Below are 26,612 nucleotides of genomic sequence, written 5' to 3'. Positions count from 1 at the left end.
TACACCCTAATATTTTTATTTGTAATCTTCTGCATGTGTGTGTGTGTGTGTGTGTGTGTGTGTGTGCTGCTGTGTGTCCCTGTGTGTGTAACAAGCATAGTATGTGTGTGTGCGTGCGCTGTGCACGAGCCTAGGAGCATTTTACTAATGCTCTGTTAAAATAACAATGAAATGCTGCGTTATTGACTTTAGACCAGGTTTTTGTTGGTCAATGGAGCGATCACTTTCCGCTGCCTTAAGATAGCAATACTCCCAGAATGCACCTGAACACACCTCCCTGTAAGTCCAGCACGCCCAGAATGCACCTGAACACACCTCCCTGTAAGACCAGCACGCCCAGAATGCACCTGAACACACCTCCCTGTAAGACCAGCACGCCCAGAATGCACCTGAACACACCTCCCTGTAAGACCAACACGCCCAGAATGCACCTGAACACACCTCCCTGTAAGACCAGCATGCCACACCTCCCTGTAAGACCAGCGCTCCCAGAATGCACCTGAACACACCACCATGTAAGACCAGCGCTCCTAGAATGCACCTGAACACACCTCCCTGTAAGACCAGCACGCCCAGAATGCACCTGAACACACCTCCCTGTAAGACCAGCACGCCCAGAATGCACCTGAACACACCTCCCTGTAAGACCAGCACGCCCAGAATGCACCTGAACACACCTCCCTGTAAGACCAGCACGCCCAGAATGCACCTGAACACACCTCCCTGTAAGACCAGCGCCCCAGAATGCACCTGAACACACCTCCCTGTAAGACCAGCGCCCCAGAATGCACCTGAACACACCTCGCTGTAAGACCAGCACGCCCAGAATGCACCTGAACACACCTCACTGGGGCTGGACGTGAAACTGGCAAAACTAGCAAAGACACTTGTCTGGCTTTGCGCTGTAAGATAGGGCCCAAGGTATAACTGTTGTTGCCGCGCGAGTCACCTGGTTGCCGGGCAGGCCGCTGTTTTCGGGAACAAACAGCGTCTTCTGGACCGTCAGGTTACCGAGACGCTGCACGAACTGCCGGCCGGACTCCGACTCGGCAGAACAGTTCAGGATTTGCTGCAGAAGAACACAAAGTCAGATTATTAATGAACATGGCATCATGACTTTGCATAAACATTAGGGTTGGGTACCGAAACTCGGTGCCAATAGGGAACCGGTGCCGACGTAAACGGTAGTAACGAGACCGAATAAGAACGAAAGTTTCGGTGCCTCATTTCGGTGCTCAACTTTACACTACACCTGACAGCATGTAACGTTAGCCTACCGTTAGCTAGCAGCTGGATTAATCACGGTTAAAATGCTGACAGCTAACGTTAAACAGTGTAAAGTGTGACTGTATTTCACTGTGGAGGACTTCTACAGCGGGATGTAACAATTCATAGATATACAGGATGTTTATATGGTCGGAATTAAACAACACGGACGGTGCGTTCACTCGCAGCTGCCGTTGTCGGAATTAAACAACACAGACGGTGCGTTCACTCGCAGCTGCCGTTGTCGGAATTAAACAACACAGACGGTGCGTTCACTCGCAGCTGCCGTTGTCGGAATTAAACAACACAGATTCACTTAAAACAGGTAGCCTCGTGGTGCATTCACAGTAATTGTAAAATACCCTTTTCCCATCTGGGGTTCAACAGCAATTTACTGGTGAAATAAGTTATTGTTATTGTTATTACGTTATTATTAAATCTTTAATTTTGACCATGGCCTTAGCAATAAACAAGTCACTGACTGTTGTTTACTACCCTTATTTTTTTTTCTTCTTCTTTTTTTTAACTTTATTGAAAAGTACCGGTTCAGGCACCGTTTAGGCACCGCACCATTTTAAAAGTATTGATTTAGCACCGAATCGAAAAAAAAAAACGATACCCAACCCTAGTAAACATACAAGCCAAGTGGCGTGTCATCACTACGCATTTTGGGCTGTTTACGTTTATGTCTACGCTGTTATACAGCGGATGTAAACATACACACCACGTGGCGAAAAGGTTGGGTTCAGGAAAAGAACATTGGGAAAAGCTTTAGTGACACAAAAAAACGACAAAAACACGACGATGACCAATGTCACACGCTTAGGAAAACAATAAACAGTTGGGTTTTGGAAAAGAACATTGGGGGAAGGCTTAAAAAATAAACTAATTAACAAAAAATAAACACCACACGCAGGACGCAATCCCGTCTCCTCTGGGTGAAAGTCCTTTGTTTTACCCCTCTGCAGACTTCTGTCCTTTCATACTACTCGTCACGGCGAAAATTCACACGTAATGTAGGTCAATGGCGGCCGAACAGCGTTGATGAACACGGAAAAAAGCGATTATGCGTCTTGGTAACACGCAAAAACGGCGAAATGTCTCGTAATGTCTCGTAAAACACATCCCAAAAACCCCGGAGCTGCAGAGATGAATGGATGAGTTAACAACTATGACTATTGAGACCTTTGAGGACGCCATCTTGGGACTTTGGGAAACACCAAACTACTCATCCATTCATCCAGACATAGGTATAGTCGCTGTGTGAAAGGGTGACTCGGCAGGAATCGAACGCTGACTCACTGTGAGGAAGTTGGAGAATCTGGGTGTGGATTGGAGGACCTGGAGCAGGTTTCCCGTGCAGCTGAATCCGTCTCCAACGAAACCGGGCCGACACTCGCATGTCACCTCTGAAACAAACAAACATATATACATATATATATACATACATATATACATACATATATATATATATACATATATATATATATACATACATATATATATACATACATACATACACATACATATATATATATATATATATATATATATATATATATATATATATATATATATATATATATACATACACACATATATATATATACACACATATATGTATATGTGTATATGTATGTATATATCTTTTTATCTTTTTGTCGCCTTTTTGATGCTACTTTGATTATATTTTCCCTTTTCCCTTTGTGCCTTTTGTTTTGGGGGACATTTTTGTCCCCTAAAAAAGGCAACAAAAGGTGACAAAATAGCATCAAAAAGGCACCGAAAAGGTAAGAAAATAGCACCAAAAAGGCCACAAAAATGCAACAAAACAGCATAAAAAAGCGACAAAAAGGCAACAAAATAGCATCAAAAAGGCAACAAAATAGCGTCAAAATAGCACCACAAAGTGACAAAAAGGCAACAAAATAGCATCAAAAAAGGGGACAAAAAGGCAACAAAATAGCGTCAAAATAGCACCAAAAATGATGCCTTTTTGTCTGAAACAAACACACGTAACAAAAACAAAGTGTATGAATCAGTAACGAAGAGCTGACGTGAAGTCTCTCACCCTTCATCCTGAAGCAGAAGGCGTCGAAGCTATCGCCCTCTTTGCGGACGCCGTAGTCTACGATGCCGACGTGTCCGAAGCCGCAGTTTGGGTTGGAGAAGGTGGTGGGGTACCCCACGCGGGCTCCGTCCAACCAGCCGGCAGAACACATGTTCAGCCCGCCCTGCAGACACGCACGGGACCAATCACAGAGCTTAAACTCGGGCAACTCAGGATCAGAGATATATATCTTATATATAATATCTAGGACACATGTTCAGCCCGCCCTGCAGACACACAGGACGGCATACAACAGTTTTAACTCAAAAGCACATAGGAAGAATAAGCTATGAAATATCAACTATTAGTCACCATGTCAACCTTTTTTAAGACTGAAAACAACTGTTAGTTAACTACCCGGATGTCCGTCACAGTAATTTGAATCTGAATTGTGAGAACTGAATCTGAAGATATATAAAGAGAGTTGAATTTTCAGTAAGAATCAAATTTTATTGGAATTCAGTTCCAAAGGAATAATTTCAGATTCAGTTTTTGCAATGCAATGATTCAAATTAAACAATGCCATTTCAAATTGTGTTCAGTTTTTCGATGCAATTTTTCGAGTTTAGCAATTCAAATTCAAATATAAAATGATTCAAATTCAGTTTCTGGTGGCACATATTACAGCCCATAGTTAGTGTGTCTCTCGGCACTTGTTGGAAAAGTTCTCACAAAAGGCAGAAAATATCTGAGACAACTTTGGGACAAACACGAGCGTGTGTTGTGTTCACTGACCTGCTGAGCGTAGGACGAAGATGAGCGTGTGTTGTGTTCACTGACCTGCTGAGCGTAGGACGAAGATGAGCGTGTGTTGTGTTCACTGACCTGCTGAGCGTAGGACGAAGATGAGCGTGTGTTGTGTTCACTGACCTGCTGAGCGTAGGACGAAGATGAGCGTGTGTTGTGTTCACTGACCTGCTGATAGTAGGACGAACACGAGCGTGTGTTGTGTTCACTGACCTGCTGAGCGTAGGACGAACACGAGCGTGTGTTGTGTTCACTGACCTGCTGAGCGTAGGACGAACACGAGCGTGTGTTGTGTTCACTGACCTGCTGGCGTGGGGCGAACACGGCGTGTGTTGTGTTCACTGACCTGCTGGCGTGGGGCGAACACGGCGTGTGTTGTGTTCACTGACCTGCTGGCGTGGGGCGAACACGAGCGTGTGTTGTGTTCACTGACCTGCTGAGCGTAGGACGAACACGAGCTTGTGTTGTGTTCACTGACCTGCTGAGCGTAGGACAAACACAAGCGTGTGTTGTGTTCACTGACCTGCTGAGCGTAGGACGAACACGAGCGTGTGTTGTGTTCACTGACCTGCTGAGCGTAGGACGAACACGAGCGTGTGTTGTGTTCACTGACCTGCCAAGCGTAGGACGAACATGAGCGTGTGTTGTGTTCACTGACCTGCTGAGCGTAGGAGAGCTCGTTGTACGTAGCAAGGCGGCCTCCCTCTGCAGCGCACGCCTGCTGAGCCGCAGAGAAGTTCAGTTTGTACTGACCATCACCTGAACGCACGTGAAACACACCGAGCTTTGCATCTAAACACAGACACACACACACACACACACACACAATAACAGACAGACAGACACACACACACACACACACACACACACACACACACACACAAATAACAGACAGACACACACACACACACACACACACACACAAACAACAGACAGACAGACACACACACACACACACACACACACACACACACAACAACAGACAGACACACACACACACACACACACAATCACAATCACACACACACACAGACACACATATACACATATACACACACACACACACACACACAGAATCACAGACAGACACACACACACACACACAGACACACACACACAATAACAGAGTCAAACCGTTGATTTTACTAGAGTCAACCGTTGATTTACTAGAGTCAACCGTTGACGGCGAGAGTCAACCGTTGACGACGTAGAGTCAAACCGTTGACGATTTACGAGAGTCAAACCGTTGACGACCAGAGTCAAACCGTTGATTTACCAGAGTCAAACCGTTGACGACTAGAGTCAACCGTTGACGACTAGAGTCAAACCGTTGACGGCGAGAGTCAAAACCGTTGACGACTAGAGTCAACCGTTGACGACTAGAGAGTCAAACCGTTGATTTACTAGAGTCAACCGTTGCTGATTTGACGAGAGTCAAACGTTGGCGGAGTCAACCGTTGAGTCAACCGTTGACGACTTAGAGTCAAACCGTTGACGACGAGAGTCAAAGTTGACGGCGTTGACGGTTGACGAGAGTCAAACCGTTGACGGCGAGAGTCAAACCGCTGACAACGAGAGTCAAACGGTTGACGGCGAGTCAACCGTTGACGACGAGTCAACCGTTGACGAGTCAACCGTTGATGACGAGTCAACCGTTGAACGACGAGTCAAACCGTTGATTTGAGAGTCAACCGTTGGCGTACGAGAGTCAACCGTTGGCGACTATAGTCAACCGTTGACGACTAGAGTCAACCGTTGACGACGAGTCAACCGTTGACGGCGAGGAGTCAACCGTTGACGGCGAGTCAACCGTTGGCGACTATAGTCAACCGTTGGCGGCGAGTCAACCGTTGGCGACTAGAGTCAACCGTTGACGACTGAGACAAACCGTTGACGACTAGAGTCAACCGTTGACGACGAGTTGACGACAACCGTTGACGACAACAGACGAGTCAACGTTGACGGAGACAAACGTTGACGACTAGAGTCAACCGTTGGCGACTAAGTCAACCGTTGACGGCGAGTCAAAACCGTTGACGACGAGAGTCAAACCGTTGATTTACTAGAGTGAACCGCTGACGCGGTTGACGAGAGTCAAACGTTGACGACTAGAGTCAACCGCTGACGACGAGAGTCAACCGTTGATTTACTTGAGAGTCAACCGTTGACGACGAGAGTCAAACCGTTGACGACGAGAGTCAACCGTTGACGACGAGAGTCAACGGTTGACGACGAGAGTCAAACCGTTGACGACGAGAGTCAACCGTTGACGACGAGAGTCAAACCGTTGACGACGAGAGTCAAACCGTTGACGACTAGAGTCAACCGTTGACGACTAGAGTCAAACCGTTGACGACGAGAGTCAAACCGTTGACGACGAGAGTCAACCGTTGACGACGAGAGTCAACCGTTGACGACGAGAGTCAACCGTTGACGACGAGAGTCAAACCGTTGACGACTAGAGTCAACCGTTGACGACTAGAGTCAACCGTTGACGACTAGAGTCAACCGCTGACGAGTCAACCGTTGATTTACCAGAGTCAAACCGTTGACGACTAGAGTCAACCGTTGATTTACTAGAGTCAAACCGTTGACGACGAGAGTCAAACCGTTGACGACGAGAGTCAACCGTTGACGACTAGAGTCAACCGCTGACGACTAGAGTCAACCGTTGATTTACGAGAGTCAACCGTTGATTTACGAGAGTCAAACCGTTGACGACGAGAGTCAAACCGTTGACGACGAGAGTCAACCGTTGACGACGAGAGTCAAACCGTTGACGACGAGAGTCAAACCGTTGACGACGAGAGTCAACGGTTGACGACGAGAGTCAAACTGTTGACGACGAGAGTCAAAACCGTTGACGACCAGAGTCAAACCGTTGACGACGAGAGTCAAACCGTTGACGACTAGAGTCAAACCGTTGACGACTAGAGTCAACACGAGTCAAGTCAAACCGTTGACGACGAGAGTCAAACCGCTGACGACGAGTCAACCGTTGACGACGAGAGTCAACCGCTGACGACTAGAGTCAACCGTTGACGACGAGAGTCAAACCGCTGACGGCGTCAACCGTTGACGACTATAGTCAACCGTTGACGGCGAGAGTCAACCGTTGACGACTAGAGTCAACCGTTGACGCGACTAGAGTCAAACCGTTGACGACTAGAGTCAACCGCTGACGACGAGAGTCAACCGTTGACGACTAGAGTCAACCGTTGACGACGAGTCAACCGTTGATTTAGAGTCAACCGTTGACGACGAGAGTCAAACCGTTGACGACTAGAGTCAACCGTTGACGACTAGAGTCAACCGTTGACGACGAGTCAAACCGTTGACGACTAGAGTCAACCGTTGACGGCAGTCAACCCGTTGACGACGAGTCAAACCGTTGACGGCGAGAGTCAACCGTTGACGACTAGAGTCAACCGTTGACGACTAGAGTCAACCGTTGACGACTAGAGTCAACCGTTGACGACGAGAGTCAACGGTTGACGACGAGAGTCAAACCGTTGACGACGAGAGTCAAACCGTTGACGACTAGAGTCAACCGTTGACGACTAGAGTCAACCGTTGACGACGAGAGTCAACCGTTGACGACGAGAGTCAAACCGTTGACGACGAGTCAAACCGTTGACGACGAGAGTCAAACCGTTGACGACCAGAGTCAAACCGTTGACGACTAGAGTCAACCGTTGACGACTAGAGTCAACCGTTGACGACGAGAGTCAAACCGTTGACGACGAGAGTCAAACCGTTGATTTTACTAGAGTCAACCGTTGACGACGAGTCAAACCGTTGATTTACTAGAGTCAACCGTTGACGACGAGTCAAACCGTTGACGACTAGAGTCAACCGTTGATTTACGAGAGTCAACCGTTGACGACGAGAGTCAACGGTTGACGGCGAGAGTCAAACCGTTGACGGCGAGTCAAACCGTTGACGACGAGAGTCAACGGTTGACGACGAGAGTCAAACCGTTGACGACGAGTCAACCGTTGATGGCGAGAGTCAACGGTTGACGACGAGAGTCAAACCGTTGATTTGCGAGTCAACCGTTGACGACAGAGTCAACGGTTGACGACGAGAGTCAAACCGTTGACGACGAGAGTCAACCGCTGACGTTTCCATCACATCCGGTACCTTCAAGTGGAGGTCGGTGCACTGGGCGTCTTGATGACATCGTCCGTTGTCCTGGAGACAGCGGCTGATCGGCAGCTGTTTGGCGTCACAGGTGACTCCGTCTCCCACGTAGTTGTCCTTACAGGTGCACTTCTTCTTCCCCTGTTCACACAAACACTTCCTGTGTTACCGTACCGGGTTTTTTTTCCAACTGCTAACACACTAAAATGACATCATGCATAGCACAATTATTTAAACTGACACACAGAGAGACAAAACCTCTTCTCAAGTCTCCAGAAGTCTAAAAACATTTTCTGCTTCACACACATTTTGCAATTCAAAATGTCACTTTTTAAATGCACTGAACACGGTTCTCTGCATAAGACACAACAATCTGACAGAAAGTCACATGGTGGCCATTTCTAAACACTGCCATTCAACATGAGCTGATTGGCCAACAACCTCAATGGTTCATTGTTACCACTTCAATCAGGAAGTAAGCACTATGAAAAGACCACAGGTGAGCACCTTTTTTTTCTATATATTTTTTTCTGCAATTTTCTTTTTCAGTTTACTGTTTTTGTGTGAGCATATTTTTGTTCAGTGTGTATTGGCCCCGTTGTGTATCGGTCCTGGTGTGTATTGGTGCCGGAGTGTATTGGTGCCGGCGTGTATTGGTGCCGGAGTGTATTGGTGCCGGAGTGTATTGGCGCCGGAGTGTATTGGCGCCGGAGTGTATTGGACCCAGTGTAAATTGGACCCAGTGTATATTGGCCCCAGTGTGTATTGGTCCCAGTGTGTATTGGCGCCAGTGTATATTGGCGCGATGTGTATATTGGCCCCAGTGTGTATTGGCACCAGTGTGTATTGGCGCCAGTGTATATTGGCGCCAGTGTATATTGGACCCAGTGTGTGTATTGGACACAGTGTGTATTGGACCCAGTGTGTATTGGCGCCAGTGTATATTGGCCCCATTGTGTATTGGTCCCAGTGTGTATTGGACCCAGTGTGTGTATTGGACCCAGTGTGTATTGGACCCAGTGTGTATTGGCGCCAGTGTATATTGGCGCCAGTGTGTATTGGACCCAGTGTGTATTGGTCCCAGTGTGTATTGGACCGAGTGTGTATTGGACCGAGTGTGTGTATTGGACCCAGTGTGTATTGGTACCAGTGTGTATTTGGTACCAGTGTGTATTGGACCCAGTGTGTATTGGACCCAGTGTGTAAATTGGACCCAGTGTGTATTGGCGCCAGTGTATATTGGACCCAGTGTGTATTGGACCCAGTGTGTGTATTGGTCCCAGTGTGTATTGGTCCCAGTGTGTATTGGTCCCAGTGTGTATTGGACCCAGTGTGTGAATTGGTCCCAGTGTGTATTGGACCCAGTGTGTATTGGACCCAGTGTGTATTGGCCCCAGTGTGTATTGGACCCAGTGTGTATTGGCCCCAGTGTGTGTATTGGGCCGAGTGTGTATTGGACCGCGTGTGTATTGGTCCCAGTGTGAATTGGCCCCAGTGTGTATTGGACCCAGTGTGTATTGGACCCAGTGTGTATTGGACCCAGTGTGTATTGGCCCCAGTGTGTGAATTGGCCCCTGTGTAACTCAACGTCCGGCAGCCTCACCGGAGCCGTCATGGTGCACGTGGCGTGCTCGTGGCAGCCGCCGTTGTCCCCGGCGACGCAGGGGTCTATGGGCTGGCAGGAAAAGCCGTCTCCAGCGTGGCCTTTAGGACACGAACAGGTCACCGTCTCGCCTCTCTGAGAACAACTGGCTCCTTTAGCGCAGCCGCCGTTCCACGTCCCGCACACGTCCAGCACTGAAGGGACACAGACACGTTACCCACAATGCTTTGCTGTAAACAGGAAGGAGACTGTAACCACAGAGCCAGGGCGTTACAGAAAAGTCATGAAATTATTTAAATCCTTGAAAGTTAACCCTGAAAGTCTTAAAGATGTCGTATTTCTTTAAAAAATAGTTTCTGAATGGAATAGTCCTCACTGCAGAGTGTTTACCTGTACAGGTGAGTCGTGTGTTCTCAGTGTGTTTACTTGTACAGGTGAGTCGTGTGTTCTCAGTGTGTTCACCTGTACAGGTGAGTCGTGTGTTCTCAGTGTGTTCTCCTGTACAGGTGAGTCGTGTGTTCTCAGTGTGTTCACCTGTACAGGTGAGTCGTGTGTTCTCAGTGTGTTCAACTGTACAGGTGAGTCGTGTGTTCTCAGTGTGTTCTCCTGTACAGGTGAGTCGTGTGTTCTCAGTGTGTTCAACTGTACAGGTGAGTCGTGTGTTCTCAGTGTGTTCAACTGTACAGGTGAGTCGTGTGTTCTCAGTGTGTTCAGTTGTACAGGTGAGTCGTGTGTTCTCAGTGTGTTCACCTGTACAGGTGAGTCGTGTGTTCTCAGTGTGTTCAACTGTACAGGTGAGTCGTGTGTTCTCAGTGCGTTTACTTGTACAGGTGAGTCGTGTGTTCTCAGTGTGTTCACCTGTACAGGTGAGTTGTGTGTTCTCAGCGTGTTTACCTTTACAGGTGTGTCGTGTATTCTCAGTGTGTTCACCTGTACAGGTGAGTCATGTGTTCTCAGTGTGTTTACCTGTACAGGTGAGTCGTGTGTTCTCAGCATGTTTACCTTTACAGGTGTGTCGTGTATTCTCAGTGTGTTCACCTGTACAGGTGAGTCGTGTGTTCTCAGCATGTTTACCTGTACAGGTGTGTTGTGTGTTCTCAGCGTGTTTACCTTTACAAGTGTGTCATGTGTTCTCAGCGTATTTACCTTTACAGGTGTGTCATGTATTCTCAGTGTGTTCACCTGTAGAGGTGAGTCGTGTGTTCTCAGTGTGTTCACCTGTACAGGTGAGTCGTGTGTTCTCAGTGTGTTCACCTGTACATGTGTGTTGTGTGTTCTCAGCGTGTTTACCTTTACAGGTGTGTCATGTGTTCTCAGCGTATTTACCTTTACAGGTGTGTCATGTATTCTCAGTGTGTTCACCTGTACAGGTGAGTCGTGTGTTGTCAGTGTGTTTACCTGTACAGGTGAGTCGTGTGTTCTCAGTGTATTCACCTGTACAGGTGAGTCGTGTGTTCTCAGCGTGTTTACCTTTACAGGTGTGTCGTGTATTCTCAGTGTGTTCACCTGTACAGGTGAGTCATGTGTTCTCAGTGTGTTTACCTGTACAGGTGAGTCGTGTGTTCTCAGCGTGTTTACCTTTACAGGTGTGTCGTGTATTCTCAGTGTGTTCACCTGTACAGGTGAGTCGTGTGTTCTCAGCATGTTTACCTGTACAGGTGTGTTGTGTGTTCTCAGCGTGTTTACCTTTACAGGTGTGTCATGTGTTCTCAGCGTATTTACCTTTACAGGTGTGTCATGTATTCTCAGTGTGTTCACCTGTAGAGGTGAGTCGTGTGTTCTCAGTGTGTTCACCTGTACAGGTGAGTCGTGTGTTCTCAGTATGTTCACCTGTACAGGTGTGTTGTGTGTTCTCAGCGTGTTTACCTTTACAGGTGTGTCATGTGTTCTCAGCGTATTTACCTTTACAGGTGTGTCATGTATTCTCAGTGTGTTCACCTGTACAGGTGAGTCGTGTGTTCTCAGTGTGTTTACCTGTACAGGTGAGTCGTGTGTTCTCAGTGTGTTTACCTGTACAGGTGAGTCGTGTGTTCTCAGTGTGTTCACCTGTACAGGTGAGTCGTGTGTTCTCAGCATGTTTACCTGTACAGGTGTGTTGTGTGTTCTCAGCGTGTTTACCTTTACAGGTTGTGTCATGTGTTCTCAGCGTATTTACCTTTACAGGTGTGTTGTGTATTCTCAGTGTGTTCACCTGTAGAGGTGAGTCGTGTGTTCTCAGTGTGTTTACCTGTACAGGTGAGTTGTGTGTTCTCAGCGTGTATACCTTTACAGGTGTGTCATGTGTTCTCAGTGTGTTTACCTGTACAGGTGAGTCGTGTGTCCTCAACGTGTTTACGTGTAAAGGTGATCGTGTGTTCTCAGCGTGTTTACCTGTACAGGTGTGTTGTGTGTTCTCAGCATGTTTACCTGTACAGGTGTGTTGTGTGTTCTCAGCGTGTTTACCTTTACAGGTGTGTCATGTGTTCTCAGCGTGTTTACCTGTACAGGTGTGTTGTGTGTTCTCAGCATGTTTACCTGTACAGGTGTGTTGTGTGTTCTCAGCATGTTTACCTGTACAGGTGTATCCGTCTCCTTCATAAAATGGCCGACACACGCAGGTGTTGTTCTGCCGACAGACGGCTTTCGGAGCGCAGGGTGGAGAACACTCAGGGACTTCACCTGGAGACAGAGACACACTCAGAGACGTGTGGGCGTGCAAGCTGTTGCATTCTGGGAAAGTGGCTGCATGTTTTCACAACAATGCACAAAAACATCATGGCTGGTGACCGGTACAAGTCCGCAGCTGTCTGCAGACGCAGAAGGAGGAGAGTATGTTCGAGCCTGGGAGCAACAAAAAGCTCACGGAGTCCCAGGACTTTGTTAGCTGCTTGTCAAATTAACAGTTCTTAAAGGTCCTATGATATGGTGCTCTTTGGATGGTTTTATATAGGCCTTAGTGGTCCCCTAATACTGTATCTGAATATATATCAAAATAAAAGAGACTTCAGATACAGTATTAGGGGACCACTAAGGTCTATATAAAAGAGACTTCAGATACAGTATTAGGGGACCACTAAGGTCTATATAAAAGAGACTTCAGATACAGTATTAGGGGACCACTAAGGTCTATATAAAAGAGACTTCAGATACAGTATTAGGGGACCACTAAGGTCTATATAAAAGAGACTCCAGATACAGTATTAGGGGACCACTAAGGTCTATATAAAAGAGACTTCAGATACAGTATTAGAGGACCACTAAGGTCTATATAAAAGAGACTTCAGATACAGTATTAGAGGACCACTAAGGTCTATATAAAAGAGACTTCAGATACAGTATTAGAGGACCACTAAGGTCTATATAAAAGAGACTTCAGATACAGTATTAGGGGACCACTAAGGTCTATATAAAAGATACTTCACATACAGTATTAGGGGACCACTAAGCCCTATATTAAAGAGACTTCAGATACAGTATTAGAGGACCACTAAGGTCTATATAAAAGAGACTTCAGATACAGTATTAGGGGACCACTAAGGTCTATATAAAAGAAAAGAGCACCATGTCAAGGGAGCTTAAATATCTCGTAATTGATTATTTAGGATTTCTTAAGTTGAGATAAGGATTCGTAAAATTAGTTAGGGTTTGCTTCTGTGATACCTAATCGGTAGATTAGCTGTAAATCTCTTAGCCTCTTCCTTTTCGTAACGTAAGACTTCAGAGAGGAACGATGCACGTTGACTCACCCTGCGGCGTATGGCAGCTCTCTCCGGTCCAGCCCGCGTCACAGAAACACGAGCCCGAACCTTTACGCCCGGCATCACACGAGCCATGTTCAGAGCAGTTACAGGCTGAGAACCAGAAGGAAACAATGTGTCAGTTAGAGGATGAGAACCATAAGGAAACAATGTGTCGGTTACAGGCTGAGAACCAGAAGGAAACAATATGTCAGTTACAGGACGAGAACCAGAAGGAAACAATGTGTCAGTTACAAGCTGAGAACCAGAAGGAATCAATCAGTCAGTTACAGGCTGAGAACCAGAAGGAAACAATGTGCCAGTTACAGGCTGAGAACCAGAAGGAAACAATCTGTCAGTTACAGGATGAGAACCAGAAGGAAACAATGTGTCAGTTACAGGATGAGAACTAGAAGGAAACAATGTGTCAGTTACAGGATGAGAAACAGAAGGAATCAATCTGTCAGTTAGAGGATGAGACCCAGAAGGAAACAATCAGTCAGTTACAGGCTGAGAACCAGAAGGAATCAATGTGTCAGTTACAGGCTGAGAACAAAAAGGAAACAATCTGTCAGTTACAGGCTGAGAACCATAAGGAAACAATGTGTCAGTTAGAGGACGAGAACCAGAAGGAAACAATGTGTCAGTTACAAGCTGAGAACCAGAAGGAATAAATCTGTCAGTTACAGGATGAGAACCAGAAGGAAACAATATGTCAGTTACAGGATGAGAACCAGAAGGAAACAATGTGTGGGTTACAGGCTGAGAACCAAAAGGAAACAATCCGTCAGTTAAAGGATGAGAACCAGAAGGAAACAATCAGTCAGTTACAGGATGAGAACCAGAAGGAATCAATCAGTTAGGAAGAGGATGAGAACCAGAAGGAAACAATCAGTCAGTTAGAGGATGAGAACCAGAAGGAAACAACCTGTCAGTTAGAGGATGAGAACCAGAAGGAATCAATCTGTGAGTTACAGGCTGAGACTATTTTTCTCGCTCACGTTTACAGCTCGCTCCGTAGAATCCGTCGCTGCACAGCTCGCAGGCCACGCCCCCGAACCCCGTGTCACAGGTGCAGGTGCCGTTACCCAGGTGACCGTCGTCACAGTTACCGTGGTTACTGCAGAGAGAGCCGACACCACCGGGACACACTGGACCCAGGGGACAGAGGGATCAGTGTGCTCATTAATACATTCATCATGTTAACGTTTACATTTCAAAATAAAAGCTTCAACTTTTTAGCAATTATTCATATTGAGTCAAATCTTTGGAGGGTGACTTTGTTTGAGATTTTTATCAGGACCCAATTATTCCATTGTAGTGACAACAACTATTTTTTTTAATTAATCCAGAATTTAGAACTATGGCAGACTTCATCTCGACATTCAATCTCCACCAGACTTCATGTAAATAATCAGGACTTTTAGCGTGTATAGAGCCAGCATATCTCCACCAGACTCCATGTAAATAATCAGGACTTTTAGCGTGTATAGAGCCAGCATATCTCCACCAGACTCCATGTAAATAATCAGGACTTTTAGCGTGTATAGAGCCAGCATATCTCCACCAGACTCCATGTAAATAATCAGGACTTTTAGCGTGTATAGAGCCAGCATATCTCCACATGTAAATGGGTGAATTAAGGGTTTATTTAAATGAAACCAGCGAGGTGATTGTTGTAACAGTGGAAAGATGAACCAAGACGGCTTTTTGGTAGTTTTATTTAGTTTCTGTCCACTTTGAATGAAGTGTGTTTTACAATAATAAAACTCCTGATTATTTACATGGAGTCTGGTGGAGTTTGTTGTTGGTGATTTCGGGGCTGTTTCATGTTTCCCATGTTTCAACTAAAAGGATCTTACTCTTTAACTAAAAGTTCTATCTCTGTAGGGATCCATCCCATAATGTTGTCAGACACTTAGAATAATAATCTGAGTCCGTCAGCGGCAACAACAGAACTTTTAGTAAAGACGCTAACTGACGTCTATATGGTTCATAGGAAGTTGATGACGTCATCTCACCCAGACAGTCCCGTCCGTAGTAACCATGACAACACTTTGGTTGCCAGAAGGGCAAGGTGCAGATGCTGCGACAGCCAGAGTTCTTAGTGACGGAGAATATGGGAAGATCGCACTTCTGGGTCTCCTGAAGGCGAAAAACATAGAAAGAAAGAAAGAAATAGACAAACAAAGAAGGGAGTAAGACACACAAACTGACGGGACTCTGAAATGTTTGATTGTCTGTGAAGATGAAACTTGAACCTTTAGTTTGGATCCTTTTGGGCAGCGAGAAACTGAAGAGGAGCATTGCCCACAGCTCATCTACCAAAGAAGAAGAAAACACATACATATTAAATCAGGTCGGAAATAGATTTACTAAACAACAGCCGTAAATACTGATGAAAAAAAGGAGGACAAAACCTTGGAAAAAAAGACAGTAGGAAGAAGGAAGGAAGGTAAGAATAGGGTGAAAAACTTCAAAAACAGCAACAAAAACTTTGAAAAAAGAGACAAATTTGGAGAAAAAAAGAGACTGCAGTCCTCTACATCAATGGTTCTCAAACTCTTTTCAATAATGTACCCCTTTTTGAATTGTTCCTTTAAGCCAAGTACCCCCCCTAACCATCGCTAATCATTTTCGGAAGAAAAAAAAAGTCTCTATAAAGAGGAACAGTACAGCGCTGTCAGCGATAGATTCACTAAACAACAGCCTTGGAAGTGGAAAAAACATTTAGATGCTGATGAGAAAAAGAGACAAAAACTGTAAAAAAGACAAAAACTTGGCTAAAGACGGTAGAAAAACTTGGGAAAAGACAATAGAGAGAAATAAGGAAGGAAGTAAGGCAAGAATAGGTCAAAATAGTATAAAAAAAGTTCAAAAACAGTGACATAAGAAGAAAAGAGCGAGAAACTTGTAAAAAGTAGAAGGAAGGAAGGATAGATCAGGTCCAAAGAAGGAGACACAGATATCACATTTTTGGTAGAAAAAAATAAAATTCTACATAAAGAGGAACAATGTTCTGGACAACAGCCTGGTTACATATCTCAGGTACCCTCTACAGTCCCCCAGAGTACCCCTAGGGGGACACCTACCCCCTGCAGTCCTCCAGATTACCCCTAGGGGGACACGTACCCCCTGCAGTCCTCCAGAGTACCACTAGGGGGACACATACCCCCTGCAGTCCTCCAGGGTACCCCTAGGGGGACACACATACCCCTGCAGTCCTCCAGAGTACCCCCTACAGTCCTCCAGAGTACCCCTATGGGGACACATACCCCCTGCAGTCCTCCAGATTACCCCTAGGGGGACACATACCCCTTGCAGTCATCCAGAGTACCCCTAGGGGGACACCTACCCCCTGTAGTCCTCCAGAGTACCACTAGGGGGACACATACCCCCTGCAGTCCTCCAGAGTACCCCTATGGGGACACATACCCCCTACAGTCCTCCAGAGTACCCCTATGGGGACACAGATCCCCTAAAATCCTCCAGATTACCCCTAGGGGGACACATACCCCTTGCAGTCATCCAGAGTACCCCTAGGGGGACACCTACCCCCTGTGTGTTATCTACAGGTTAGAGGTGTGTTACCGTGATGTCGAAGGTCTTGTGTTCGTCGCAGCGGCCCCCGAGACTCGGTGGCGTCAGCAGGCAGTCAATCCCGTAGGCGATGCCGCCGGTAAACACGAGGTGTCTCTGAACGATCCGGCACTTTCCATCGTTAACGAAGATCTCTCCCTGTTCACACCGGAAACACCTGCATCATCACTCTGATGTCGCTTATTCATAAATCGGTTTCAATTCGTTTTTTTCTTACAGTTTTTCGACTTTTTCATAAAAAAATTATATAAATATTTAAACTTTTCTTGCCAAAAATGTAAAAATATTTCACCATTCTTTTGAAAAAATATTTCAAATTTTTTTTTTTTTGAAGAGTATTTCACTTTTTTTTTTTTAAATATATTTCACATTTGTTTTTAAAAATATTTGTAAGTTTTTAAAAATTATAAAATATTTCAAATTTTTGTTGAAAAATATTTCCAACTTTTGTTGAAAAATATTTCCAACTTTTGTTGAAAAATATTTCCAATTTTTGTTGAAAAATATTAATTTTTTGTTGAAAAATATTTAAAATTTTTGTTGAAAAAATATTTAAAATTTTTGTTGAAAAAATATTTAAAATTTTTGTTGAAAAAAATATTTACAATTTTTGTTGAAAAAATATTTAAAATTTTTGTTGAAAAAAATATTTAAAATTTCTTTTGAGAAATATTTCCAAATTATTATTTTTTTAAAGTATTTTAACTTTTTTTAGAGAAATATTTCAATTTTTTTGTACTTGGGTTTAATATAACAGACAAGGTAAGGAAGACCTCTCCCTGTTGCGAGAGGAAACAACAGGATGGTCAGTTGTGTAGTTTGTGTTCGTTGTACTCACGATGGCGTCCGTCCCTCCGCAGGTGAAGGAAAGCGGCGAGCCCTGAAGAGTCCGAGCCGAGTCCAGATGGACCAGACCTTCAGCGTAAACCTGAGAGGAGAAGATAAAAACACAGAGTCCGAAAGTAAGAAGTCCTGAAAGTACAAACTGGGACACGGACATGCACCAAAACTTTAAATCAATGGATGTTCCTCCTGGCCGAGAAAAACACTTTTTTACGTCGGTGTTAACGATCAGCTAAACCTCCCATAGATTTAGTTTTTTACCACTTTACTTCGTCCCGTCTTGTCTTGGGATCAGAAATTAGGGATCTCATTATCTATCAACAAAACCTTTACTGTGAAATGGCTAATTATTCACAAATGTGTGGGCGTATGTATGTGTCTGTGTCTTGTTTAACTACATTCGTGGGGTCCAAAAACCAGGAATCCAGTATACTTGTGGGGTCCTCACAGCCTTGTGGGGCCAAAATGCTGGACCCCCCCAAGTTTAGAGGGCTCTTTGAGGGTTAAGACTTGGTTTTAATTAGGTTATGGTTAGGGTGAGGGTAATGGTTAAGGTTAGGTATTTAGTTGTGATAGTTATGGTTAGGGTAAGGGTTAAGGTTAGGCATTTAGTTGTGATGGTTATGGTTAGGGTAAGGGTTAAGGTTAGGCATTTAGTTGTGATGGTTAAGGTTAGGGTAAGGGTTAAGGTTAGGCATTTAGTTGTGATGGTTAAGGTTAGGTATTTAGTTGTGATGGTTAATGTTAGGGTAAGGGTTAAGGTTAGGCATTTAGTTGTGATGGTTAAGGTTAGGGTAATGGTTAAGGTTAGGTATTTAGTTGTGATGGTTAAGGTTAGGGTAAGGGTTAAGGTTAGGCATTTAGTTGTGATGGTTAAGGTTAGGGTAATGGTTAAGGTTAGGTATTTAGTTGTGATGGTTAAGGTTAGGGTAAGGGTTAAGGTTAGGTATTTAGTTGTGATAGTTATGGTTAGGGTAAGGGTTAAGGTTAGGCATTTAGTTGTGATGGTTATGGTTAGGGTAATGGTTAAGGTTAGGTATTTAGTTGTGATGTTTAAGGTTAGGGTAAGGGTTAAGGTTAGGTATTTAGTTGTGATAGTTATGGTTAGGGTAAGGGTTAAGGTTAGGCATTTAGTTGTGATGGTTATGGTTAGGGTAATGGTTAAGGTTAGGTATTTAGTTGTGATGGTTAAGGTTAGGGTAAGGGTTAAGGTTAGGCATTTAGTTGTGATGGTTAAGGTTAGGGTAATGGTTAAGGTTAGGCATTTAGTTGTGATGGTTAAGGTTAGGGTAAGGGTTAAGTTTAGGTATTTAGTTGTGATGGTTATGGTTAGGGTAAGGGTTAAGTTTAGGTATTTAGTTGTGATGGTTAAGGTTAGGGTAATGGTTAAGTTTAGGTATTTAGTTGTGATGGTTAAGGTTAGGGTAAGGGTTAAGGTTAGGCATTTAGTTGTGATGGTTAAGGTTAGGGTAAGGGTTAAGTTTAGGTATTTAGTTGTGATGGTTAAGGTTAGGGTAAGGGTTAAGGTTAGGCATTTAGTTGTGATGGTTATGGTTAGGGTAAGGGTTAAGTTTAGGTATTTAGTTGTGATGGTTAAGGTTAGGGTAAGGGTTAAGGTTAGGCATTTAGTTGTGATGGTTATGGTTAGGGTAAGGGTTAAGGTTAGGCATTTAGTTGTGATGGTTAAGGTTAGGGTAAGGGTTAAGGTTAGGCATTTAGTTGTGATGGTTATGGTTAGGGTAAGGGTTAAGGTTAGGCATTTAGTTGTGATGGTTAAGGTTAGGGTAAGGGGCTCGGGAATGCATTATGTCAATGATGGGTCCCCACAAATATAGTGCCAAACCTGGTGTGGCAAATGGTAAAGGCGCTGGCTGTTGCTTTTTAAAACATTTTTTATCAATTTTCTGACACATATTTTTGTTGTTCTTTAAAAGTTTTTTTTTTTGTGTTGACATTTTCGGTTTTTTATTATTACTATCTTTAACTTTTCTCTACTCATTTAGACTGTTGGCCCTGCTAGCATTTTTGCCTATACCGCCTATCCCAGGGGCCGGCTCTGAGAACTAAATTATCATTAATTGATAATTTAAAAGACAGATATATATATATATATATATATATATATATATATATATATATATATATATAAAATAAATCAAAAGACTGCTTTGATTGGAGAATGGTTTATTTCAACCCAGCCCTATTAATTAAAGGCCACCACATCTTTTTCACAAGGAGACCCATCAAGTGGCCAACAGTTTTCTTTTGTCACTTATGCCTGACACCGCTAGGGGGTTCCACGTCAGAGCCTGGCTGGTGATATTTGACATTGGTTCGCCCAATCCATCTCCATCTTCTTTGTCCGATTTCGTTTCTAGCTGGTGTTTGCTTTGTCCTTGTCCACAGGTCTTCATTTGCGATCTTGTCTGGCCAATGGATTTTCAGAATTCTTCTCATGCATCCGTTTATGAAGGTTTGTACTTGCACTTGTGCTTTAAGGTTTGTGCTGGTTGTGTAATTTGTTGTCCTCCAAGTCTTGGCTCCACAGAACAGGACTGATTTTACGTTTGACCCCGTTTACGTGTACGTGGTTATTTTGTACAAATGGAGACATTTCCCTCCGCTTGTGTCCTTCGTTTACACGCAAACGGAGAATTCTCCTCTGAAACCGAGTCTTTCTAAAAACTCCAGCCAGAGTGGAGATTTTTGAGATCTTCGTTTGCACGAAAACTGAGACAAACGGAGGTTTAGGCAGCCGAGAGAGAGAGAGAGAGAGAGAGAAAGTGATTGGTTGCTTTTGTTGCTATTTTCTGGATTCTGATTGGCTAACGTGGGCTTGAGCTTCTCGTTTACACCGCCACCTACAGGTCTGGCGTGCTCTCGGCTGCATTGACGGCATATAGAATATATATATATATATATATATATATATATATATATACATACATACACGGGTGCGTGTAAACGAACTCTTTTCTGAAAACTGACAGCTGTGCACGATGTTATTTTAGAAACCGGAGAGGTTGAAATGTCCGTTTATGGAAATAGCCGGCCACGTGGAAACGTAGCATGAATGTAAATGTATTTGAATCCCCCGTACCTTCTGCCCCGTTAGGATGTGGTACTTCAGGTACTCGGCCAGCTGTGCTCGGTTGTCTCGGTGAAACAGGAAGTCCCTCTGCTCCGACGGCAGAGACGCCATGGCGCCGTCCGACGGCAGGAAGGCCGTGAGCGGCTGGTATATGTCGTCTTTCAACAGGTCCGTCACGCCGGAGTCCTGAGACGACAACAACAATGAGAACGCTGAAATATAAACTTAGTAAAAAAAACAGAAACGTAACAAATAAACAGACAAAAATGTCGAGAAGCTAGAAAACCTGCAACAAACGGACAAGATCATCACCGTGTAGGAGAATCAGTTTAAAGTGTCCCATATTCTGCTCATTTTCAGGTTCATAATTGTATTTTGAGGTTGTACCAGAACAGGTTTACATGGTTTAATTACCAAAAACAGTGGTACTGCACATTGCTGCAGCTCCTATTTTCACCCTGTGTTCAGGTCTCTGTTTTAGCTACAGAATGAGACCTCTTCTTCTTCTGTACTATCTTTGATTGCACTCGCACATGCTCAGTAGCTCAGATCGTAGATCATGTCAGCTAGCTCCATAGACAGTAAAAGAAAGGCTGTTTCTCCAACTTCAGTCAGTTCCAAGGCAGGATCAGCTGGGAGACTTCTTCTAAACCAGGGAGCACATGGAAGTAGTTCTTCTGGTAGATTATGGTGAACTAGTGTGTGTTGTAGCAGTGCTTTGCCATTGAGAACGAGCTAGCATGCTAACGCTACGAGCTAACGGTTGATGTTAGCCACTAGAAGCATTAATACAGGTCACAATGGTGCTGGAACTAACCACTTATGGAGGACAGTGTCCACAAACAAAAAATGACAAAACCCAACCAAGAAAAGCAGCAAACGTGACAATTTGTTTTGAAAATGGTCAACAAAGAGCAAAGCTTGGTCTCTCACCTCGAGCAGGTTGTAGAAGGTTTTATAACCGTGACGCTGAGCCACATCAGACAGGTTCAGCTGAAAATCACATTAATTACACATTAATCTGTCATTTAACAATCTAGTAAAGTGTTTGTGTCTCTCTGTGTTCCTGTGTGTGTGTGTCTGTGTTTCTCTCCCCTCTCCCCCCTCTCCTCCCTCTCCTCCTCCCTCTCCTCTCCCTCTCCTCCCTCTTCTCCTTCTCCTCCCTCTCCTCCCTCTCTCCTCTCCCCCCTCCTCCCTCTCCTCTCCTCCCTCTCCTCCCTCTCCTCCCTCTCCCCCTCTCCCCCTCCCCCCTCTCCTCCCTCTCCCCCCTCTCCTCCCTCTCTTCCTCCCTCTCCCTCTCCCCCTCTCCTCCCTCTTCTCCCCCCTCTCCTCTCCTCCCTCCCTCCCTCTCCTCCCCCTCCCCTCCCCCTCTCCCCCTCCCCTCCCTCCCCCCTCCCCCTCCCCCCTCTCCTCCCCTCCCTCCCTCCCCCCTCTCCTCCCCTCCTCCCCCTCCCTCCCCCTCTCCTCCCCTCCTCTCTCCTCTTCTCCTCTCCCCCCTCTCCTCTCCCCCCTCTGCCCCTCTCCCCCCCTCCTCCCCCTCTCTCCTCCCTCTCCTCTCCCTCCTCCCTCTCCCCCTCTCCTCCCCTCTCCTCCCTCCCTCCTCTCCTCCCTCCTCCCCTCCCTCTCTCCTCCTCCTCTCCCTCCCCTCCCTCCCTTCCCTCTCCCTCTCCTCCCCTCTCCTCCCTCTCCTCCCTCTCCCCTCCTCCCTCCCTCTCCCTCCCCCCCCCTCCCTCCCTCTCCTCCCCTCTCTCTCCTCCCTCTCCCCCCCCTCCTCCTCCCTCTCCTCCCTCCCTCCCCCTCTCCCCTCTCCTCCCCTCTCCTCTCTCTCCTCCCCTCTCCCTCTCTCTCCTCTCCCTCCCTCCCTCCCTCTCCCTCCCCTCCCTCTCCCCCTCTCCCCTCTCCTCCCCTCCTCCCTCCTCCCTCTCCCCCTCCCCCCCCCTCCCTCTCCCCTCCTCTCCTCCCTCTCCCTCCCTCTCCTCTCCCCCCCTCCCTCCCCCTCCTCCCCCCCTCCTCCCCTCCTCTCCCCCCCTCCCCTCCCTCCTCCCTCTCCTCCCTCTCCCCCCTCTCCCCTCTCCTCCCTCCCCTCTCTCCTCCTCCTCTCCTCCCCCTCCCCCTCTCCTCCCTCCTCCTCCTCCTCTCCCTCCCTCTCCCCCTCCCCTCCCCTCTCCCTCTCCTCCCTCCCCCCTCTCCTCCCTCTCCTCCCTCCCTCTCTCCCTCCCTCCTCCCTCTCCTCCCCCTCCCTCCCCCCCTCCCTCTCCTCCCTCTCCCTCCTCCCCTCCCCCCTCTCCCCCCCTCCCCTCCTCCCTCTCCCCCCCCTCCCTCTCCCCCCTCTCCTCCCTCCTCCCTCCCTCCTCTCCCCCCTCTCCCTCCCCTCTCCTCCCCCTCTCCCCCTCCCCCCTCTCCTCCCCCTCTCCCTCCCCCCCTCTCCTCCTCTCCTCTCCCCTCCTCCCTCCCCCCCCTCCCTCCCCCCTCCTCCTCTCCTCTCCCCTCTCCTCCCTCTCCTCCCTCTCCCCCCTCTCCTCTCCCCTCCCCTCCTCCCCTGTCCTCCCTCTCCCCCCTCTCCTCCCTCCCCCCTCCTCTCCTCCTCTCCTCCCTCTCCTCCTCTCTCTCCCCCCCCCCTCCCCCTCTCCTCCCTCTCTCCCCCCTCCCCCCTCCTCCCTCCCTCCCCCTCCCCCTCTCCCCTCTCCCTCCCCTCTCCTCCCTCCCCCTCTCCCTCCTCCCTCCTCTCCTCCCCCCCTCCCCCCCTCTCCCCCCTCTCCCCCTCCCTCTCCTCCCTCCCTCCTCCCCCCCTCCCCCCCTCCCCTCCCCCTCTCCTCTCCTCCCTCTCCTCTCCCCCTCTCCTCCCTCTCCCTCCCCCCTCTCTCCCCCTCTCCCCTCTCCCTCTCCTCCCTCCCTCTCCCCCTCTCCTCCCTCCCTCTCCTCCCTCCCTCTCCCTCCCTCCCCCCCCCCACTCTCCTCCCTCTCCTCTCCCTCTCCTCCCTCCTCTCCTCCCTCTCCCTCTCCCCTCTCCCCCTCTCCTCCTTCTCCTCCCCCCCTCTCCCCCCTCTCCTCCCCTCTCCCCCTCCCCCTCTCCCCCTCCCTCTCCCTCCCTCCCTCTCTTGTGTCCTCACCTGGCGGCCCGGCTGAGTTTCCGTTCCCACGTTGGGAGGAAACAGAATCTTGTCGATCTCGTGAAAGATCCCGTTGACGCTGACGCTGTCGCTGTACGTCACGTTAGCCTCGTTGATGAAGATGCTGCCCTGAAAACATACAAAATACAAAATACAAAATACTAACATTTATTACCCACAGAAGATCTTTCATTCATACATCAAGGCCACAATCAACATCAAAGGGTTACAAAGTGTTTCTGTGTCTGACGAGAACAACAATCTCTGAAATTGGTGTGTCTGTGTGTGTGTGTGTGTGTGTCTGTGTGTGTGTGTGTTTGTCTGTGTTTGTGTGTCTGTGTGTGTGTGTTTGTCTGTGTTTGTCTGTGTGTGTGTGTGTGTGTGTGTGTGTGTGTGTGTGTGTTGTTTGTCTGTGTTTGTGTGTCTGTGTGTGTTTGTCTGTATGTGTGTGTGTGTGTGTGTGTGTGTGTGTGTGTGTGTGTGTTTGTATGTGTGTGTCTTTGCATCTATGTGTGTGTGTGTGTGTGTGTTTGTCTGTGTGTGTCTGTGTGTGTGTGTGTGTGTGTCTCTGTGTGTGTGTGTCTGTATGTGTGTGTGTGTTTGTCTGTGTGTCTGTGTCTGTGTGTGTCTTTGCATCTATGTGTGTGTGTGTGTCTGTATGTGTGTGTGTGTGTGTTTGTGTGTCTGTGTTTGTGTGTGTGTGCATCTGTGTGTGTGTGTTTGTTTGTGTCTGTGTGTGTGTGTCTTTCTGTGTGTGCCTTTTAGTTAAAGAGTAAGATCCTTTTTTGTTTAACTTTAAACAGCCCTGAAATCCCCATCACCAAACTCCACCAGACTCCATGTAAATAATCAGGACTTTTATCAGCGTTAAACACATTTCATTCAGAGTGGACAGAAACTAAAGAAAACTACCAAAATTTGTCTTGGTTCATCGTTCCACTTTTCCACCACTTTGGTTTGGTTGAAATAAACCCTTAATTCACACATTTACATGTGGAGATATGCTGGCTCTATACACGCTAAAAGTCCTGATTATTTACATGGAGTCTGGTGGAAATATGCTGGCTCTATACACGCTAAAAGTCCTGATTATTTACATGGAGTCTGGTGGAGATATGCTGGCTCTATACACGCTAAAAGTCCTGATTATTTACATGGAGTCTGGTGGAAATATGCTGGCTCTATACACGCTAAAAGTCCTGATTATTTACATGGAGTCTGGTGGAGATATGCTGGCTCTATACACGCTAAAAGTCCTGATTATTTACATGGAGCCTGGTGGAGATATGCTGGCTCTATACACACTAAAAGTCCTGATTATTTACATGGAGTCTGGTGGAGATATGCTGGCTCTATACACGCTAAAAGTCCTGATTATTTACATGGAGTTTGGTGGGTTTGGTGATGGTGATTTCTGCGTACGTACTTTTAGGTTTGGTGCGTACGCTATCTTTTATTATGAAAGCTACTCAGTCTTTTATATCTGAGGCCCCAGATCTATGAAGGATCTAATGTTAGCGAGCGCCCTGACTGTGATTCTGCTCTGTGGTTGGTCACCTGGACGGCCCGGCTGGTCAGGACGAGTCCGGACAGGGACGTCATGTTTCGGGGTCGACTCAGGTCGGCGGCCAACAGCGTGTGACACATCACGATGTGGCTGCGTATAAAGGCGCCGAGCGCTTCTTTATCTTTGCCCGATGTCAGAAGTTTGATCTACAAAGAAAATAAACAAAAATCACAGACACAGGGTTGTTGTTGCTTCAGAGGAGAGGACGTCTCATCCCTCTAAAAGACATTTCCTCGGTTCCTCTCTCCTCCCGGGGTTTCCTCGCGTTTCTCCCATGGCTCCTTGGTGGGAGGGACAAAGACGCATAGGCGCCGATGTTTCTTCCTAGGAATTAACTTGCCACATACCGAAGTATTTCCCCTCCATCAAAACGTTATTAAATATTTTGTTCCGATGCTTTCAGAGACTCTCTCTCGAGGCTTCTCCCGATTGCCTGTGAGCTTCTCCTGTACTATACGGTAATTCCTCTACTGTGTGACAGTAAGTCTCGTGGTTATGACCCAATCGTTAGCCTATTTTTATAAAAGCGTCTGCCACGGAGCCATAACGTGAGCTACAAGGTAATGGAGCATTTTATACATTGTCGTGTTTCTTTAGAAATAAACAACAGACAAATAGAGTCTTTAAACGCCTCAGATGTAAAGTTATTCTCTGTCAAAGTGAGGCCAAAATGAATGGGAGTCAATGGGATGCTAATGGGAGGTGATGGCTTGTTAACCTGAGACTCTGTCCAATCCGAGTTTTCTGTTGCACGACTAAAACTACTTTTGAACATACACTGTTCCATCCTGAGGCTATTTTGCAGATGCACCCTTA

The 26,612-nt window shown here is 46.5% G+C and overlaps 1 protein-coding gene across 1 annotated transcript in view; it reads right to left on the bottom strand.

Moving 5' to 3' along the window:
* Positions 1–26,612, bottom strand: part of stab2 (stabilin 2) — a 108,406-nt gene that overhangs the window by 565 nt on the left and 81,229 nt on the right. The window contains 17 exon segments of the mRNA XM_028602865.1: positions 950–1,069; positions 2,569–2,675; positions 3,338–3,500; positions 4,782–4,907; positions 8,258–8,407; positions 9,870–10,063; positions 13,595–13,699; positions 14,587–14,736; positions 15,607–15,730; positions 15,847–15,906; positions 17,177–17,323; positions 18,024–18,113; positions 21,129–21,305; positions 22,053–22,116; positions 24,233–24,261; positions 24,263–24,358; positions 25,787–25,942. Of these exon segments, the coding sequence (XP_028458666.1) occupies positions 950–1,069; positions 2,569–2,675; positions 3,338–3,500; positions 4,782–4,907; positions 8,258–8,407; positions 9,870–10,063; positions 13,595–13,699; positions 14,587–14,736; positions 15,607–15,730; positions 15,847–15,906; positions 17,177–17,323; positions 18,024–18,113; positions 21,129–21,305; positions 22,053–22,116; positions 24,233–24,261; positions 24,263–24,358; positions 25,787–25,942 (2,058 nt within the window).

The sequence above is a fragment of the Perca flavescens genome, chromosome 2 (assembly GCF_004354835.1).
Source record: "Perca flavescens isolate YP-PL-M2 chromosome 2, PFLA_1.0, whole genome shotgun sequence".
In the NCBI taxonomy this organism is placed as follows: Eukaryota; Metazoa; Chordata; class Actinopteri; order Perciformes; family Percidae; genus Perca; species Perca flavescens.
Note: the sequence above shows the minus strand (reverse complement) of the source record. Positions and strands in the feature narration are given on the sequence as shown.